The 14,926-nt window shown below is 42.1% G+C and overlaps 1 protein-coding gene across 2 annotated transcripts in view; it reads right to left on the bottom strand.

The window, feature by feature from the left end:
- Positions 1-14,597, bottom strand: part of LOC138064532 (chromodomain-helicase-DNA-binding protein 1) — a 52,624-nt gene extending 38,027 nt beyond the window's left edge. For both annotated transcript variants that reach the window (XM_068927520.1, XM_068927521.1), the window contains exons 1-2: positions 14,468-14,597; positions 12,590-12,794 (exon numbers count right to left, since the gene is read on the bottom strand). In XM_068927520.1, coding sequence (XP_068783621.1) covers positions 12,590-12,642 — 53 coding nt within the window. In that variant the 5' untranslated portion in view covers positions 12,643-12,794; positions 14,468-14,597. The remainder of the gene's footprint in view (positions 1-12,589; positions 12,795-14,467) is intronic.
- Positions 14,598-14,926: the final 329 nt, after the last annotated feature.

Raw genomic sequence — 14,926 nt, 5'->3', positions numbered from 1 at the left:
AACAAAACACTGAGCCACAAGGATTGCAATGATTAGGGTAGCTTTCCATAGAGAAGCAAAATATTTCACACATGTTAATGTACTGCTGTGCATAGGATCAAGTACATACACAGCCAAAGGCAACCAAAACAAAGCATCTCTTTTCTGAGAGAGGATGGGGTGGGAAGGGGAACCTGATACTTAAATAAACTCAAGATGGTTTATTATTAAAAAAAGATTTCTACTTCATTTAGATAAATAAGCAAAAAATCAGATCAACAAGAGACACAGTTGATGGGGAATTTTACCATTTTGAGGTTATTCAAGATAGGAATTAAATGGCGAGTTCAAAAACAATAAGAAAAAATTTTAAGAAAAAAATAGTCAAATAGATTACTAATTGTTCTGGAATTAGATGTAAAAAAATCTCTTCTTTATGAAGAGATCAACTAGTTACCATCCACGCGCTCCACTAATATCAACCGCTCCACAGATGTGGATCATATCAGTGCTCAACAAAACAGACAAACTCCTTATCTTGCCAACATCACCCTCAACAATAGCAGTCCGGGAATGGATTCCCCACTAGGCTTACTGGCAGGGTCAGCAGAATAAGAGTCACCTATCTTATCATCACTCCTGCTTCTCACAATAAATTGACCTGATCTAGACGTGAGCAGGGGAATACAACCAGACTGCATATCAACTGACAGTAACATCCGTTAAGTTAGAGTAAACTTTACAAAGTCAGTATTCAACCCTCCTATTAATAAACCTAAGATTATTTAAAATAAAAGTCTGTAGCTAAAAGCATGAGGGATAGGAGAGAAGAACATAGGAAATTACAAAAAACGAGAAGAAAGAGCAAAGAGTAAGGTTCACCACCACTGATTTAGGGCTGGCCTAACGATACCATATACAAAGTACAATTCAGGATCAGTACCATAGACTAACACCTAATTCATACTTTATTCTAACACCTAATTCATACTTAGAATAAAGAAAAAACAGAATAGTAAAATTTAAAGGCTCTAGCACCACCAGGTCTTACTAAGCTTTCTCATACCACAATACTATACCAGCACAAGGAGGAAACAGGAAAAGTCAACTGAGCACTGTTAAGTAACTTTAAACCTAGAAAAAAGATACCATTTTTTACAAGAAGGCCTTGCTAAAACGTTTACCAACGCTTAGAGATGCTATAGCAATGTTCATATATGCTTTAAAAGTTTTAAATTTACTAATAAAAAGTACATAAAAAATACATACGGGAGTTCAAAGCACACACGACTAGCGCATATTGGGTGGAGCTTAATTCGACTCTAGTCATTCAAATTAATGCATATGTGTGAAACTATGTTAGAGTTTCTGCCTGTACACCCTCTTACATGCAGCACATATTCCCAGAGGTCTTGATGAAACTACAGCACATACAATAAACAGATAAGATGAACAGCTTTGACTTCGTTTCTCTAAGGTGTGGAATACTTACCTGGGCACTGGCCACAGCACGACCAACAGCGGAAGGCCCTGAGGACTACCAGCACCCGTTTAATTTATCACATGTTCTCACTGCAGAAAGTCAATTTCTACCCCAAACTTCAGCAGAAATTTGACTCAGAGGCACACCCCTAAAAGGCAGTACTCTAGCCCCCAAACCTAACGTTCTGGTTTCCAAAGCGGGTAGGAAATCAGGCACTGTATGAGTAAGTTCTGCATATTCTGCAATGAGGATAAACTGGAAATTGTTGAGAGAGCACAAGCAGCACTGCAGCACTGTACGTATGACAAGTGATACTTTTAAAACCCCAATAGCTGCAAGAGTCTGGCTATCAAAAACTTTCCTCTGAGAAAACTAATGGATTTGAACCAACAGTAACAGTGATGGGGAACCTGAGGCAAAACACACATCATACAGGAAGTGTTACAGTAGATGTTTCATTTTCAGAAAAAAAAATATTTCCAAACATCCGAAGAGAAAAATTACATCTTGCTTTTTAGTACTGAGATCATTACATCCTAAGGGCCAGTGCAGAACAAGTTTATGCCAAGGCATATCACTAGCTGTCACATATTTCTGGGTGCAGACTGTGTCCTTGCTTTTCCTATGCTTAGGTCAAACTTTCACAAATTTGATTAAACATTTCTAATGATAATTTTCTTTCACACAAACTGTAACACTGACGTGTTAGCATTTTCAGTCTACGACATTCAACCAACTTTTCAAAACACTTGGCACGAGTACCTTCCATTTTCAAAGGATTTTACACTAACATAGGTGGCAAGAAAGGACTGAAAAAGCAAGGAACCTAGCTCAGCCATTCCCTCTGTCAAACTCACTGCCTCTGCTCTCTCATAAAAGTTACTTTTTCTTAAACTAGGAAATAAAACATAATGGAAAACTCATTCCCTAACCAAGCTATTTGGAGATGCCAGCAGTTAAAAGAAAACCTCTTTGTATCAACATCACAAAAAAGGTCTACTGCCTAACAGGACTACCTATCCAAACAGATGTTCAAGGAAATTTTCAGCAAAAGACATATTTCTTAACTAGCTTTGAAGGTAACTACCTATATGACACGCAGACAAACCTGAATACTAACAATTTTTTTGTTTTTGTTAACCTCTCATGAGAAACAGCTTTAGACCCACACCAGGCTAGACTACCAACTTGCATTATCAACTTCTGAGATGAAGCAATGCCTTATTTATTTTTGAAAAAATAACTTTAAGAAAGCAGTGACAATAAAGTAAGAACATCGACCTTTCTAACTTTCTAAAACTAAGAAAGGCATTAAAATACGCAGAAATTTCTAGGGATAAAGCAGAAGAGTTATCTAAAGAATAAAAAATGACTTTTCCCCTCACACCAAAATCAAAAAGGAAAGTGCATCTGCGGCCTGCTAGCCATGTCTCCTAACCAACATCCATAATGAAAAACTCAGGTATTGAAAATTCCATCTTACTGAAAAACTACTGTAGCAATAGTTTCCAATTTTGCCTTCTGTTCAACACAGCTACAAGCAATTGGCTGCACCAGGTCAATTCACCATCCAGTCAGTATCCTCTCTGGAACTTGCCTTTGCAGATACAAAAATACTAGGATATATTTGTACTTGGCCATTTTGTGTGTTCCACTTGTGCAGTGCTGACCTCCTCAAAATTTAACAAGGAATCGTTGCTGCTCAGCATCACTTGAGCAGGGCCCAGATTCACCCTGCCTCAGATAAACTGAGAAACCTCTGAAAGCCAGCCTCCCTGGTGAGAAAGGCAAGCCAAAGGCTGCAGTTGCCTATATCTTCATACTTCTGCTACGACATATGAAGAATGTCAGGATTTAACTGAAGGCTTGATTATCCTCTAAGAAGCCAATCTTCCAGGTACGGTATTTTAGCTAAGAATGCTTATTCCTGGAAGAAAAAGAGACATCCTCCTGCCCTCAACACACACGTTTTACTGTGAACACAAAACTACTGGCATAGTAGGGGGTAAAAGTCATCGCCTTGCAAATACAGGGGAAAGGAAAAAGGAACTTCAAATTTTCACTTTAAATGCTCCTACACTTGCGCTGAATTTCAGTGATTTTCACAGAAGTTGAAAGACAAGTAGCAATATGAGCTTTCACAGCTGAAGCTGAGCACCTTGAAAACATCTTAGTCCTCAAACAATATAGTCACGTGTTGTTGAGCAAACTTCCACAATAGTAATTTATTCTGACATCATGATTGCTGCCCTCTCCAACCTTCCCCCTCACTTCCACCCTCCAGCACTCCCTCAGTGCTGTCAGTACAGTCTGTAAAGGGAATAGATCCAGCTTGTAAAAATATCCTACCAACCCACATTGCCCACGAAGCAATGGAGCAAGCAAGCAGGAGTGAATAGGGCAGTATTTAAGATTGCTATCCTGAAACCAAAGTATAAGATGCTGCAAATCAACACAGAATTAGGAAGAAAAAAAAAAACCTAACTAGCTTTCAAATGATTTTTTTTTATTTTAGTACACACGTTCCTTGTTGCATCCTGAGAGACCGCAGGTGTTTTTCTAAATGCTTAAAATTCTATACAATCTAATTCCTTTTGCTCTTTCTCCACAGAGCATCACTGATGTGTCTAAGAGAACAACACCATGCAGAACTCTTATTACAATGCAGCATCCACCAGCATCACGGTAAGTTCAGAAAGCTTGTTTGCCAGCATTTTTATAAACTAACAGAGTTTTTGTAATTCACAGGAAAAGACATACAGGATACAAAAGTTTCACACAGATTTCTAGCAGCCCAGATTACATTTTCTTGGTCTGCTAAAACGACTCCTGTAACAGTCAGCTACTACAGGGCAAAGACAATCATGATCAGCTTCAGGAAAGTTTGAGAACTTGAAAGACAAGCAATCTCTCACTCTACCAACTTGTATCGGTAGCATGCCAGAAGTGGTTTAATTTTTCTTGAAATAGAAAAGGAGATACAGTCTAAGAAGAAAATAGTGCATGTTTTCTAGTAATAATCATTACAAGCTATCATTGCTAACCAAACTACAAGTGAGAGCGTTTCATACTGTATCAAAATTTGACTTTTAAAACATTCCATTAAAACAACAACAAAAAATCCTGCATGATAGAAAGACAGTATACTTGCATTAGAAGGAGAACATGAGATCTATAATAAAGATGTTAAAATATAAACTCAGGGAGTAAAATATGACCACCTCACAGCTGTTGACATCCTTGTCACTTTCTGTTTTCCTCTTTTGCCTATGGGTTTTGTTCATTTTCCCTGCACTTTTTTGTGGCATAGTATACAAGCACTGCCTCCTCTAAAGGGCTTTAAATATTATCTGATGATTTTCACCCAAGGTCCATAATTTGCCTAACTCTTCTCACAATGGGCAATGCCCATTAACATGATGAATGCACTCTGGTCCAAGCAGCACCGATGACCCCTGCAAGACGAGTCACCTTAACCGGCAGTACTAATTACTGAGATACTGGTATCGTATCCCTAGTGCTAAGATGCAAGGAACATGGTAAACTGAAATAGTTCTTCAAGCAAGGACTCAGAATACTATTGTAATTCCCTCTGCTACCTGCTGCCTAAGGCTGTTATGTAAATATCATCTTAGGAACAGCAACCATGACCCTCTGTTCTTCACATTTCCTCTTACATAAGAGGACAGGCAGAGAGCTTCATTTCTTGCTTCCTTCTCTTCCTGTACAGTCGAGGGTTGGTGCCCTTGTTTTAGGCACTTCTATTTGAAACAGTTCTGCAAGAAGCAAAAGAGGACATGATACTCTTCCTGTTGTGGACAGCCGGGGTAGTGCAAGAGAGAGAGCTTGGGTACAACATAATCAGTCTGTGCACCCATATTCTCTTTGCTCCCTCTCCCAAAAAAGCCTGCTTGAAACGGGAAGGTAGAAGGGAATCTTTGCTTTCTTCAGGCAGCTTGCCTAAATTAATCCTCCCTGTCCTTCCTTCAGCCTTTCTGAATGTAGTCAAGAGAAAGATTCGCCACAGGACAATCCAGAGCAGGATCCTACCTTCAACTTTTCTAGAAGAATAACTACACATACTTTACATACAACCAAAGAGAGGTGTACAAAACTTCATTCTCAGTTCACTATTCAACTGTATTTGTCAATTAACCCTATCCCACCTTGTCACATTATGTCTTCCCTTTACTCTGGTCCTGTATTGCTGTTCTCTTCCAAGCACCTCTATCCTGTGATCTGACTGGCTTTTTTCCCCCTCCCTTCTTCACTGAGGGCTTCCAAGAAAAGACCAAACATCAACATAAGTTATAAATACTATCATGACTATAATAGGAACTCTACATGGAAAATAATAGGACACAGCAAGTTAAACTACAGAATAGAGATGCTGTTAACATGAAGTATACAGAAAGAGAATACTCTGATGATATCTTCAGCCCTGTCGGAGCAAAACTATTTCTCTATCATGGAAACAGATCACTGCAACGATGATAAAGTTAGCTGACAATGCTAACTTCCAGTAGTAGGCACACAGCAGTACATACTAAGAACGAATAGCATGTTCTCAGAATGGGACTTCCACATAAAAAGGTGTAGTTTCATGTATGTTGGCAAATCAAAGTAAAGGCGATATAGAGTATCTTCCAGGATATTTAGTAAACAAGCCTCTCTCATACCTTGTCCTGGAACCACGTAGTTGCATTTGTACAGCAGCATATGTCAAATCTGATTTGGTATGGAAGTATGACACAGCTAAGAAGTTTGCCTGCCCTGATTTTACAAACACCACTTCAGGGTCTTCTCAATATATATAATCAAGAGCAATTCACGAGAGATCCCTGAATGTAGTATTTTTTTCCAACTGTTTTGCAAAAAAAGCAAGATAGTTTGATGAAAGTACTGAAAGAAGTAATTTTTGAATTTGCTTATACCTGTTGATTTTTCAAACCCCAATATATTTATTCCTGTGGAATAAAATCAGAGTATGCTTTAGGGAAAGGACAGAAGATATACTTAAAAGAAAAACATCACTGATAGTGGATCAGATTAAAAGCCAGTACTCTCACAGAGTCACCAGTTCTTTTCAACGGTCTCTGATTTAGCTTTGCTACCCTACTTCTCAAAACAAGGTCTCCCCGATAGAAACATGCAATGAGGAACAGTCACCTAATTCATACAAAGCACTAGGCAGAGAAACTCCAAGATTGAAAGCTACACAAGCTATGCTGCAAGAGCACTGCCAGAGCACTTAGTCTCCTGTATAAGGTCTAGGGTGATAATGGACTGAGAGAGGACAATTTATCATTGCTGATTTAGAGTGCATTCATTATGTTAAGCTGCCTTAAAAATCTTCTGTTTTAAAAATGACAGGAAACAAAAATCAATTTGAGCAAAAGTTCAACACCCCTCCCCCCCCCCCCCAAAAAAAAAGGCTTGCAGGGTCTTTGAAAAGGACCTGACATGACAATGAACTGTTATTTTAATAAATCAGATGTCCAAGGAAGGGATGTATTTCAATACGAAGATCTCCTTCCAGGATAAGTAAAAGCAAGACACTAAATGCCAAGCTCTTAAAATCGCAAGGTCACAGGTAACTTTCTTTAGGTAAATGTGTTTTTCAGTTTTGTTTTGTTTTTAAGGAAATTCAAACTATTTAATCTGATCAGATGTGTAAAAAAAGAGTTACCTTATTTGTGACCACAGGTATAAAGCAAAGGGGACAAAGACTACAAAGTTCAGGCTATCAAGAAGCATTATTTTCTGTCCACAGCTATTACAAAGCATAAACTCAATTCAATTTTCCTGACACAGGCCTGACAACTGGTAGGACAGTAAGGGATATGTTGTATCTTCAGGACTACTATAAACTTTCCCCCAAAGCAAATATATCAACAATACACTGTTCATCTACTAACTTTCATGACCCTATGGACCACATTGTAAAAGTCTTTATTGGAGAGCCACAAGTCACATATCTTGCAGAGGGAAAGAGGTTTGGGAATATCTCACAGGCAGGAGATATCAGTGGCTCCTGAGGAGTCTACTGCTCTCATGAAATGTGATCATGCTGAGATGTGCAGCTGGTTCCAGGGGCAACACAATGTCTTTATCAGAAGCTCCTTCTAGGTCATCAGTAAACAGAAGTATTAGATAGAGTTTAATAAAAAAAAAAAAAAAAAAACAACAAAACCCACAAAACCGTAACCAACCAACGAACCAAAAAAAACGTACTTGAGGGACTGTATCTGGCTAGATCTGGTGTATATGCTAGTTGTATTGCAGTATCTTAAAACTTTACCCTTTCTTGGGAAATGTGCAAAGTCAGCATTGCTAAAAATTTGAGACTGTCAGAAGAGCGGAATAGAATCTAGATCCCGTGAAACAAATATTTGCCAGCTCAGTTAGATTAGATAAGGACTGAGATCTGGATAAACTCAGCAGGACTCCTACAGCCAAGCTAGAAGCCATGCGCAATGATAACTGTATTGTGAATTCAGAATTTCTTCTTTAAACAGCAAGGGCCAAAATACTAGCCCCAAATACTTTGTTTTGATGTATATTCTACCTGAACTCTTTAAGATAAAGTGAAAAGATGTTTTTAACTTTGAATAGGACAGTGTAGACTTCAGTATGCTTAATTCCGTAACGTGTCAACCTTCATAAAACTAGCAACTTACTAACCAAAGAAAAGATTACTGCTAACAGAAGCAAAAAGCTTGCTTCATCCACTCGCCATCCACATGAAGTTCTACCTACAGTCTCCTTTACTATTTAAGTATTTTGATGGATTTCAGAAGTCTTCTGTGCTAACAAATACATACTTTCATATTTTCTTTCTCACTCTCTCCTTCCTTCTGCATCTCTCTCTCTCTACACACACGCTGTTATATTACCTATGAAGTGTCTACCAAAAAGAAACCAGTAACTAGGAATACTTCTGCAAGTATGTTTAGGGAAGCTTTGCTTTAACTCCCACTTAGATTTCTTGATAGCAAGAACCTAGAGTAGTAGCTTCCAAATTATCTTTTTAATCTTCCACAGAAGGTATGGCTTTACATAGCAAATTCAAGCCTGCTGACAAAAAACTGGCTTTATTTAACCATCTTTTGTGGTCCACAGACTATTAAATAAAAATGAATTAATGAAATAATGTAATTTATGTAAATTTAAGATCAGCTTCCCAGTGTGTAAGGAATAGTAAGGGTCTTTGGTGCAAGAAGTCACTTTCTGGTTACTGGAAAAAACAGAGCACAATGCACCCTTCCAGATAAGCTATACTGAGCACAGCACCTTCCACCTACAGAGAAGGGAGGTCTGCTTCAGTGATCCATGTCTTGTTCTACAGGAAACATAGGAAGGGCAGAGATGGGAGAAGATTTCTGTTCAACTGGCACCAGTGTTTCACTTCGGCATTCCCTGCTCTACCTGGAGCTCACGTTGCAGTTCAGGTATAACTGCCCTTCCTTGCTCATTAAGCTTTCTTATTACTAGCTAACCGGCGCGTATTTTACTCCTATTCAAGTTTGCAACAAAATGTGTTCAAGAACACTACACAAAAATGCTTTGCCTAACTTTTAATAGGAGTCAGCTTTTCTCAGGGCTCTGCTAAAAAGTTTGTGTGCTCACACTTACTTGCTATCCAGATGAATGGTACCTGTCATATTTTAACCTAGAGCTACTGAAAATACTCCAGGACAACGATTTCAAGTAAATAAAAGACTGGATAGTACACTCCACTGTAATTATTACACAGAAATTGGAACATCAGGCAGCAAGATTAGATGATAGCATTTATGTCAGTCTACAGCTTTCATCGCGTTTGGCATTAGCACAGATTTATAGCTTCAGAGGTTGCTAACATAGCCAAGGAAAATTCAAACAGTGCGACAAGTTATTCAACTGTGAAAGTACAACAGATGCATTTTTCCTCTTGTGGTGAAACAGAAGTTCAGGCATAGCACCTGCATCACGGGAAGTTTTTCCGGTCATCCATCAGCCAGGTGAATAGACTCAATGGTAGAAAGGACCACAGGAGCATGACAAATTGGCCATTTCTTTCCCATATGCTTCAGGAATGCATCCTCTTCATAGGCAGTCACAGGGAGTAGAGAACAGCTACCATGCCTTACCACAGTGCTGGTCAGTGCATAATGTCTAAGGCTTCTGATCCAGGCCCTTCTCCAGTCCTCCTACTGCTGAGGAGGAGGATTCCTTTCACTTCCAACCTACAGACCTTCCACAATTTCTTCAAATCATGGCAAGAATTTCTTTAAAACAATATAAAAAAGTATTGATGAGGCTGTGTATTTTTGTAAATCCAGCCCTGATCTGCGGCATCTCTTAACTTTCCAAAGTAATGGTGGTGGCTCCCCTCGATCAGGCTATATTTAATTGTGATCAGGACTATCACCCCATAGCAACAGCCATGGCAGTTTACACAGGCATTAAAGCAGGAAAAATGGCCTTACTATATTTGTAAAGTCTCGAATTTGTAAAGTGACATACTTTTCAAAGATTTGTTGCAGTTATCACCAACTGCATCACCAATGCTGCTACTTGGATTCGTTGCTGTATTCACCCTCATCTCTTGCTCCTTCTCTCCCTATTTTTGGGAAGTCTATCTTTTTGGCAGTTTCTTCCCAGCAGCAATTCTCAATTGCTTTCTCAACTCGTTTGGCTTCTCTCATTCTGAATGGAAGGGATTACTAAAGCCTTGTAATGATACTTTGCTATCAATAGTAACTATTTTGTTACTGATTTCTATTTCCATTCTGTAGAGTTCACATTTCCAGACCATTTGAAGGCTAAATGCAGTTTCACTTCCTCAGTTACAGTTAAGTATCTGCCTGCAGTCACAGTTGGCTTAGTGAATTCCTGTCCTAGTGAAAGTCATTTAGGCTTCTAGAGAACTTGAGAGGTAAAAAACAAACAAACAAACAACAAAACAAACAAGCAACCTAAACTTCCCCCTCCCCCTCAAAAAAGCAAAGGAAAATCCTCAAAAACCTAAACAACAGAGGCAAGTCACACTCAGGTATACCTTAAGCAAACTCTTTAGTGACAGTTATTTTAATAATGGAAATAGACTAGACAGAAAAGGGTTCAATTCTTTAAAACAGAAAGCTTTCGCCTTCCACTTAGAGCTTCCTGATAGCAAATGGCAAACATGTAAATAGACTTTCCAAGATCTGTCTGTTAATCAGACTATGAGGTTGATGACCGATACAAATTTAGGAGAGTAAGTTTTAAAGTTTTTGAAACTTTAAGAGGTTTGAAGTGTGCTCAGCAGCACATTGAAGATGCAGAACAAAAATCACACTTCACAGTCAACTCTCAAGCTCTAAGTACTTCCTGACACTTACTTTTAATGAAGCCACTGGAAAATTTTTATGATGTTTAACTGTTTTAGTCTTATGAACTGCTACAGCTTTTAAATAACTTTGATACACCCGTATCTAGGAGCAGTCATAGTTCCATACAAAGTATTTTTCCTACATTATCTTTAGCTAGGTGGCTTTACTTCAGTAATTTAAAAGAGTAAAACAAACAAACAAAAAAACCCACTCCCTAAATGCAAAGTCATTGGGGTTGTCCCTGACAAGTCAATGCTAGTTGGAGGTCTGATTTATGATTCTCAAAAAGTTCAGAAAACTAACCTCATTCACATTATTTTATTTTGCTCATGCTCCTCTGCTCAACTGACAAGGCTTGTTTTGTTTGTTTGTTTTTTTAAATAAGCAACCAGGAATATTTGCCACTTACTGGAAGGAATCCCAAATTTGTTTGCTAACAAGACAAGTACCATCTTTATTGGAAGCAGAAGTCTTCAAAAAAATATTATGTATTAGAACTTTCAAATTATTCACAAGATTCAAAGTTTGTCAGCTTTCTAGGATATTCCTAGTTATAACGGCAAGCTTGACATTAAGAACATGCAAAGGTTCTTAAAGTTTCTTTGGTTTTACTGCTCTCCAATTTCCTAGTGATTTGCACCTCATGTCACCTAAACACTGCTCTCTTCTCCTTTTTCCCACCTTATCATTCACTATGCTACATGATCAGGTGGCCATCATGTTTTTAATTGCATTTCTTCACTTGGGGCAATAATTTAGATCCTCTCCTCTACCCAAAGTGCAGTTTTCATAAAGCCTCAGAACTCAGTTGTCTTTATGACCTCTGACTGAGTGGAATCAACTAACAGGTTCAGCAGGCTGTGATTAAAGAGAGAGGGACAGTGAAAGATGGGTAGACTGACAGCATGACCACAACCACCTCTTAGAATTTTGTCTAAAATCGCTTCTTTTATTTGCAAGTCTGCCTTGCCTTAAATCTGCAGCATTCATCATATTCCTAGTTTCAGAAATACAAACTTCCTAGCGTAGTAAAGGCTTGTTGAACTTTTTCCCTACAATTTCATTAACCTCATCTTGTAGCAGAAAATTTAGGAGTTTACAATTTAGGAGCAGAAAGTCAGGCTCTTCCAACCAAGGGGATACTTGAGAACACCAGCATCCAGGATCTGCTCATTTTTACATTAGAGGGTTAGATTTTTTAAAAAATTAGAAAAAAACACAGCTGGAAAACTACTTTCCTAAAGCAAATATGAAGTTAATACTCTTTCAGTTATATGGCTTTAATAGCTCAAGAAAGAAGGAAGTCTCATATCGGAAACTAGAATTAACAGCCCATTGTTCCTGCTTTAGAAATAGTCGTCTTAGGAGCTTATACAACACACATAATATGATGACTGGTGTGCCTTGCACTTTATAGACACAAGTTTTATTTTAACATTCCAATGCAATCTGTTTCATCTTTTGACATTTCATTTTTTTTCCCCCTCAAAGAGTAACACTATTCTGTTAGATGCTGATGCAGTTTTAATACTATTTAAACTTTATCATGTAAGGTGTACACATTGTACACATGATTATGGCTACTAAGTGAAGCAATCTGAAGGTAACAAGCAGGCTGAGCATCTGTAACTGGTCCTTCTCACTGTGGTCTGCTTGCTATCCAGGAAGTTTGGCAAAGCCAAAACATAGATGTTTTACGCGTAAAGAGTTCCAGTAAACACAACAAAGGAGAACATAAAGCCAAGAAGGACGGAAATGACAAAGTGCTTACCTTGACTCGCCACTACTGTTTCTTACACTTTCTTCATCACTATGCCCATTCATTGTAAATATTTAGAAGTTTAAAAGATAAATAAAAGTCCACTCAGGTTACAATGTGGATGTCAAGAATTCACTTCCTGGTACTCTGTGCGTTTTCCACGTGATGTGTTTGCTCAGTTGTTCTCCACAGGTATTCAAGATTTCTCCCAAATTACCTAAAGTAGTAAACAAAAATATTGACACAATTTGAAATATTTGATGGTTGCTGCCCAAAGATACTGAAAACAAGCTGGCTTGGCGTTTGTCATTTTCTTTTTAACTGAAGAATAGCTTTTGGTATTTATTATCTGCCCACGCTTGATTGTTTTATCATCGTTTTCTTGTTTGAAAAAGCCTTTTTTCTGATATCTGTGGAAAAAAGAAGAAATTCTCCTCAAAAGAAGGGACCTTTTAATTAGCTATACTGAAAAACTAAGGAACTAAATGAAATACGTAAAATGCACAAGAGGAAAAACCTCTCTAGCCTTTTGCCCAGCTGCTGCTAGGTCTCAAAACACAGCCCATTATGCTGTTTTCTTCAAATTTTCATTCAAGGTGCTATACAGGTGACAATTTCTGCAGAACCACTAGCTGCAGACTACTTGGTAGCCCACAGACACGCTTCACAAACACTATTGTCTGTAGCATTTTGGAGTTAGGAGAATGATTGATAGTATGTCTGCACTATACCTGGTGGCATGGCTTTCGCCACAGTGCTGTCTCAAGGACAGCCAGATTTAAGTTTTAAAAGGAAACAGCCTCCCCAGACACAAAGGTATAAACTACAGATATTAACGATCCGCTCCAGTCAGATCACTGAGAAGCGTTTCATGCACAAAACACTCATCTCAGAAGCATTTCCAGATTCAGACATACAGTTGGGGGACAGAAGAGAAAGACTGTCCGACAAAAAAAAAAAAAAAAAGAAACGAAAGCGTTCAACAAAACCAAACTGCCAAGATCCCACGGATGGAAAGTTCGTTGTTTCCTGTACGAAGGCCTTAAATCAGACCACCGCAGTATCAGCCGCGCCGAGAGAAAGTTTGGGCTCAGTGTAAACGCCGCGCAGGCATAAACTCACCGCCGATCCGCTACGGAGCGGCGCCGCTCACGGACCCAGCGGCGTCAAAGCGATCGCGGCCCGGCCCGGCCCGCAGCCGCCTGCCCGGCCCGGCCCTGCCCCGCGGCCCCGGCCCGACCCGGCCGCAGGCACCAGGCCCCTCCGGCCGGCGAACAAAGGCGATGACGGAGCGAGCGGCCGGAAGGAGCCCCGAGACCCGGGCGGGCCGCGCAGCGAGGCCGCGGCCGCGCCGCCCGCCGGGCCCGGGAAACACCTCGGGCCCCGCGGGACCTGCCCGCGCTCCGCCGCCTCCCGCCACCCGACCCCGGCCGGCTGCCCGCCCGCCCGCCCGCCGCCCCCGGAGGCGGCCTGCGCCGGCGGCGAGGCCCGCGCGGGCGCCGCCGCTGTCCTCGCCGCTCGCTTCCCCCGGCGCCCCCCATGGCCGGAGGAGAGCGAGGGCCGCGCTCCTGCTCCCAGCCGGCTCGTCACGGGCTCCCCCCGCAGGAGCCAGCGAGCGCGGCTCGACCCCGGCTGCCCGCCTCGCAGCTCGCTCCCTCCCTCCCTCCCTCCTTCCTTCCCTCCCTCCCTCTCTCCGCGGAAAACAGGGAGCGGGCCCAAGGCCGGCCCCGCGCCGGGCATCCGCCCCCCCGGCCTCCCCGCCGGCCGGCCCCGGCCGCGGCCCCGCTCCGCGGCGCCGGCCGCCCCCACCCCCACCGCCCTGGAAAGCGGCGGCCACCGCGCAGCGCCGGACCGGCGAGCGGGAGAGGAGCCATGGCGGCCTCTGCCTACCTGCGTGCGCCGGCCCGGCCCGGCCTCCCCAGGGCCGCCGGGGCCCGAGACGGCGCTACGCCCCGCGGGGAGGCGCCTGCCGCAGCCCGCCCGGCGTCGGGGGCTGCTCCCGCGGCCAACGCGGGGCCTGGGCCGCCGCTCCGCGCCGCGCCGCGCCGCTCCGCTCGCCGGCTCCGGGCGGCCCCGCGCGGCGGGCTCGCTCGCCCGCGGCCCTCGCCCGCTCGAACAATGGGGGCAGGACGCGGCAGGGCAGGGAGGGGCGCGCGGGGAACCGCGGTGGGCGCTGCGCTGCACCGCTCCGCCACCGCCGCCGCTTCTTAAGTCCTGCCGACCGCCGCCATCACGCTGCCGCCGCCGCCGCTCAGCTCTGCCCCCTCCCCCGCCCCCTCCCGCGGTCGGATGGAAACCCCGGGCGTGATGTCAGCCCTGCGCCCGCGGACGGAGCGCGGGGCGGAGCCG

This window comes from Struthio camelus, chromosome Z, assembly GCF_040807025.1.
Source record: "Struthio camelus isolate bStrCam1 chromosome Z, bStrCam1.hap1, whole genome shotgun sequence".
NCBI lineage: Eukaryota > Metazoa > Chordata > Aves > Struthioniformes > Struthionidae > Struthio > Struthio camelus.
Note: the sequence above shows the minus strand (reverse complement) of the source record. Positions and strands in the feature narration are given on the sequence as shown.